The sequence below is a fragment of the Oncorhynchus keta genome, chromosome 27, assembly GCF_023373465.1.
Source record: "Oncorhynchus keta strain PuntledgeMale-10-30-2019 chromosome 27, Oket_V2, whole genome shotgun sequence".
Taxonomy (NCBI): Eukaryota; Metazoa; Chordata; class Actinopteri; order Salmoniformes; family Salmonidae; genus Oncorhynchus; species Oncorhynchus keta.
Window position 1 is genome coordinate 16,297,817 of NC_068447.1, and position 6,000 is coordinate 16,303,816.

General features: G+C 42.4%; 1 protein-coding gene across 1 annotated transcript in view; it reads right to left on the reverse strand.

Moving 5' to 3' along the window:
* The window catches only part of cacna2d3a (calcium channel, voltage-dependent, alpha 2/delta subunit 3a), a 418,957-nt gene that overhangs the window by 110,325 nt on the left and 302,632 nt on the right, over positions 1-6,000 (reverse strand). The window contains exons 13-14 of the mRNA XM_052481816.1: positions 4,164-4,330; positions 1,103-1,120 (exon numbers count right to left, since the gene is read on the reverse strand). Of these exons, the coding sequence (XP_052337776.1) occupies positions 1,103-1,120; positions 4,164-4,330 (185 nt within the window). The remainder of the gene's footprint in view (positions 1-1,102; positions 1,121-4,163; positions 4,331-6,000) is intronic.

Here is a 6,000-nt window from a genome sequence, read left to right on the forward strand (position 1 = left end):
GGGTGGGTTAGGCAGGTGTTACGTGGATGATTGTGAGGCACTCATGTGCTTCTCCAACGCTCTGTCAGACTGTGTGTGCGTGGTATGGTTGTATGGCAGACACATGGCAGTGCAGTGATGGGAGTGCTATTTTCTGCGTTGATCTGAATTGTCCGTTGCCGCGCTCCTCCATAAACCCTCTCTGCTTCAGGATCATTATCGTTCTGCTTATGGAGGCACTCAGCAGAAGTTCTGCTCCACCACGACATATTCATCACAAAGCACCAACTATGAAGAGAAGAATCATCACAAAAAATCATCACAACAGCCATTATAGGCAATTACCTTTTCTACTCTCTGGTTAGTAACAGTGAGTGCATTTTAACACTGACACACACACACACACACACACGCACACACACAGACTCACAAGCTTACCCACACGCACCCATGTACATGGACGTAACCACACACACACACACACACACACACACACACACACACACACACACACACACACACACACACACACACACACACACACACACACACACACACACACACACACACACACACACACACACACACACACACACACACACACACACACACACACACACACACACACACAAAAACACACACAAGCGTGCACACATATCAGCAAAGCAACACCAATGATGGATGAAGAAGTGGTAATGTGTGAGATTGAGTTTATTTATTTGTGTGTGTGTGTGTGTGTGTGTGTGTGTGTGTGTGTGTGTGTGTGTGTGTGTGTGTGTGTGATCAGAAGTGCAGGTGATGAATGCAATGAAACAGTACCACCAATGACAGAAATGCATTAGCCGGCATCGGAATCCAGGTGGTTGAATCATTCCAAATAAATGACCAAATAAAGCAACACACATCATATCACACATCAAAGCCATGGGAGACCTCTCAACTACGCTGTGTCTTAAAATGTGAGCTCCAACACGGATGTGACCATTCCACACCGGAGACAGGTGCTCAAACACGCATGGACACACGCCACGCTGCAAACACAGGTGAACAAATCCAAACACACACGCACACGGAGACACGGTGGTGAGCGAGAGAGAGACAGACCTCCAGTCAGACTGTTTACCTTTTGAGCCTGAGGGAGCTACAGAGAGGAGATTTAAACGAGAAGAAAACAGACACAAATAATCAATATGTTGGTAGAGTTGTGGCAGAAAGCAGAAAGCATTTTAGTGTCAACATCCATCTGTAGTGGGATAAAGGGATGTTATATACACATCCATCTTCTCCCCTGAAAGGGGTTTTCCTTAAGGGAACTTAGAGGTAGGGTAGGAGGTAGGACTGGGGACACAGAGACTGGGGACACAGAGACTGGAGACACAGAGACTGGAGACACAGAGACTGGAGACACAGAGACTGGAGACACAGAGACTGGGGACACAGAGACTGGGGACACAGAGACTAGGGACACAGAGACTGGGGACACAGAGACTGGGGACACAGAGACTGCATACTAGACTGGTAGTGACTGAGCTTGTGCCTGGTTCTCTTTGTGGTTCTAAATACATCTGAGCTGCCATTAGGTTTTGTGGTTGTGTCCAGGTCACTGGTACAACCACACCACAAACTCACAAGCTAGCAAATATCAGCGGACTACAAGGTGATACAAAAAGGTGGACATTTTTTCAACAATACAGCACATATATTTGGTCATAGAAAATCATGAGGATGTACACCCTTTCCGAGACAGACAGACACAGTGAGTTTGGGGAGTAAGAGAGATGAGGTAGAGAGAGTCGTTGTTTCTGTGCCTGCGGACGGTACAGCTACAGAGAGAGAAACCTGCTTCTGTCTCCCTCCATTTCCTCAGCCACTCTTTTTATCTAGTGAGCGTACAAATGACTACTGCTCACACGCTTTACTCTCCGTAATGCAGAACCAAACACAATGCTTTAAGCACAGGAAGTAACCCTGTGTGTGTGTGTGCGTGTGTGTTCGTGCGTGTGCGTGTATGCATGTGTGTGTGTGTGCGTGCGTGCGTGCATGTGTATGTGTGTGTGCGTGCGTGCATGTGTATGTGTGTGTGCGTGCGTGCGTGCATGTGTGTGTGCGTGTGTGTGATTGGCTGAGAGAATGAGACCCGAGGCACAGAGGGGGGTAAAATGTGGCAGGTTGGGGAATAACCTGAGGACTAACGCAGTATTCTGTCACAGTGTGTTTCACATGCCTGCTACACAGCTTCCAAACAAGCACACAGGGCTCATTCACTTAATGATTCCATCTGTTGGGACACACACACACACACACACTTACAAACACAAATTTGCACACACACACACACACACACACACACACATCCAAAGTAGTCTTTGTTATTCTGAATACACACATAACGATTCACTGATTCACTGTATCATGGACTAACTTAAAACCTTCCATGTTTTCGTTGTCTTTCATCACTGGTGAAATATATACTGTACACATACATGATATCATATAAAACCTTAAATATTACCTCACCTAGATTTAGCATATAATACTTACAGTAGAAGTCGGAAGTTTATATACACTTAGGTTGGTCATTAAAACTTGTTTTTCAACCCCTCCACAAATTTCTTGTTAACAAACTATAATTTTGACAAGTTGGTTAGTACATCTACTTTGTGCATGAGGCAAGTATTTCTTCCAACAATTGTTTACGGACAGATTATTTAATTTATAATTCCCTATATCACAATTCCAGTGGTTCAGAAGTTTACATACACTAAGTTGACACACACATCTTGGAAAATTCCTGAAAATTATGTCATGGCTTCAGAAGCTTCTGATAGGCTAATTGACATCATTGGAGTCAATTGGAGGTGTACCTGTGGATGTATTTCAAGACCTACCTTCAAACTCAGTGCCTCTTTGCTTGACATCATGGGAAAATCAAAAGAAATCAGCCAAGACCTCAGAAAAAAATTGTAGACCTCAAGTCTGGTTCATCCTTGGGAGCAATTTCCAAATGCCTGAAGGTACCGCGTTCATCTGTACAAACAATAGTACGCAAGTATAAACACCACGGGGACCACGCAGCCGTCATACCGCTTAGCAAGGAGATACATTCGGTCTCCTGGAGATGAATGTACTTTGCTGCAAAAAGTGAAAATCAATCCCAGAACAACAGCAAAGGACCTTGTGAAGATGCTGGAGGAAACAGGTAAAAAAGTATCTATATCCACAGTAAAACGAGTCCAATATCGACATAACCTGAAAGGCCGCTCAGCAAGGAAGAAACCACTGCTCCAAAACAGCCATTAAAAATCCAGATTACAACTGTACATGGGGACAAACATCGTACTTTTTAGAGAAATGTCCTCTCGTCTGATGAAACAAAAATGGAACTGTTTGGCCATAATGTCCATCGTTATGATTGGAGAAAAAAGGGGGAGGCCTGCAAGCTGAAGAACACCAAGCTTGTGGATGGTTACCTGAAACGTTTTAACCAAATTAAACAATTTAAAGTCAATACTACCAAATACTAATTGAGTGTATGTTAACTTCTGACCCACTGGGAATGTTATGAAATAAATAAAAGCTCAAATAAATCATTCGCTCTACTATTATTCTGACATTTTACATTCTTAAAATAAAGTGGTGATCCTAGCTGACCTAATACCGTTTTTTTTACGAGGATCATATGTCAGGAATTGTGAAAAACTGAGTTTAAATGTACTTGGCTAAGTGGTATGTAAACTTCCGACTTCAACTGTATAGTTGTGGGAAGCAACAAAGTGTCCGTTTGAGTGATTACCCAGTGGTATTTCAATCCTTCAACCCTCGATTAAAATAGCATACAGCATTATATTGTTAAACACCCTCCTCTGTTTCAGGGGCTTTATCCCTGAACACATTGACCGAAAAGTAAGAAACAAATATTAAAAGTATAGAAACCTTCAACTTTAGTTATAAAGGGATACAAATGCAAGGCGTAAACAGAGAGAAAGAGAAACAGAGGGAGAGAGAGAGAGAGAGACGAGATAGACAGAGAGAGAGACAGAGAGAGAGAGAGAGAGAGTGAGAGCGAGAGGGAGAGAGCGAGAGACAACGCGAGATAGACCGAGAGAGAGAGAGAGAGAGCAGACTTTGACACTGGGACAAACATAATTATTGTTTTGTGGGGGGTGAATCCTATTGGACAGTACCATGTGAGAGATGGGGGAGCGGTGTCCACTCACGGTGCTGTCAATGTAGGCCTCGGTCCACACCGTATCGTGCTCTTGGGCAATGACTTTGGGCCGACTGAGCACATGCAAATACTCCATCACATTCTCCTGTACATCAGCCAGAGTGGAAATCTGAGTGAAGTAACCTTGGGGGGAGAGAGACAAAGAGAGAGACAAAGAGAGAGAGAGAGAGAGAGAGAGAGAGAGAGAGAGAGAGAGAGAGAGAGAGAGAGAGAGAGAGAGAGAGAGAGATAGGAGGGGGAGTAAAGGGAAAGAGAGAGGCAAGGGGAGAGAAAGAAAGAGAGATAAGTGGGGAGAAAAAGAAAACTATAATATCCCAAAATATACATCCTGTCAGAACAGATGTTGTAACCTTATGTTACTGTTAAACCAGGGAGATCGTTCAAAACTGACGTAGAAATTTGCACGTCTATTCAGGAAATTACTTCAAAACCATCCACTAGGGGCAACACTGAGAGGTACGACCATCAAAAAAGCTTTTGCTAAAATGTTGTAGATGGGGATGGTGACTCGGAATCAGAAGAATGTGTGTTCAATCCCAGTCATGGACACTTTGTTTTAACCTTACCTTAACTATTAAAAATGAGTCCTTAACCTTAACCCTTACCTTAACTATTCAGAATGAGTCCTTAACCTTAACCCTTACCTTAACTATTCAGAATGAGTCCTTAACCTTAACCCTTACCTTAACTATTCAGAATGAGTCCTTAACCTTAACCCTTACCTTAACTATTCAGAATGAGTCCTTAACCTTAACCCCTGCCTTAACTATTCAGAATGAGTCCTTAACCTTAACCCTTACCTTAACTATTCAGAATGAGTCCTTAACCTTAACCCTTACCTTAACTATTCAGAATGAGTCCTTAACCCTAACCCTTACCTTAACTATTCAGAATGAGTCCTTAACCTTAACCCCTACCTTAACTATTCAGAATGAGTCCTTAACCTTAACCCCTACCTTAACTATTCAGAATGAGTCCTTAACCTTAACCATTACCTTAACCATTCAGAATGAGTCCTTAACCTTAACCCTTACCTTAACTATTCAGAATGAGTCCTTAACCTTAACCCTTACCTTAACTATTCAGAATGAGTCCTTCACCTTAACCCTTACCTTAACTATTCAGAATGAGTCCTTAACCTTAACCCTTACTTTAACTATTCAGAATGAGCCCTTAACCTTAACCCTTACCTTAACTATTCAGAATGAGACCTTAACCTTAACGCTTACCTTAACTATTCAGAATGAGTCCTTAACCTTAACCCATACCTTAACTATTCAGAATGAATCCCAAGCCTTAACCCTTACCTTAACTATTCAGAATGAGTCCCAAACCTTAACCCTTACCTTAACTATTCAGGATGAGTCCCAAACCTTAACCCTTACCTTAACTATTCAGAATGAGTCCCAAACCTTAACACTTACCTTAACCATTCAGAATGAGTCCCAAACCTTAACCCTTACCTTAACTATTCAGAATGAGTCCCAAACCTTAACCCTTACCTTAACCATTCAGAATGAGTCCCAAACCTTAACCCTTACCTTAACCATTCAGAATGAGTCCCAAACCTTAACCCTTACCTTAAACATTCAGAATGAGTCCCAAACCTTAACCCTTACCTTAACTATTCAGAATGAGTCCCAAACCTTAACCCTTACCTTAACCATTCAGAATGAGTCCCAAACCTTAACCCTTATCTTAACTATTCAGAATGAGTCCCTAAACTTAACCCTTACCTTAACCATTCAGAATGAGTCCCAAACCTTAACCCTTACCTTAACCATTCAGAATGA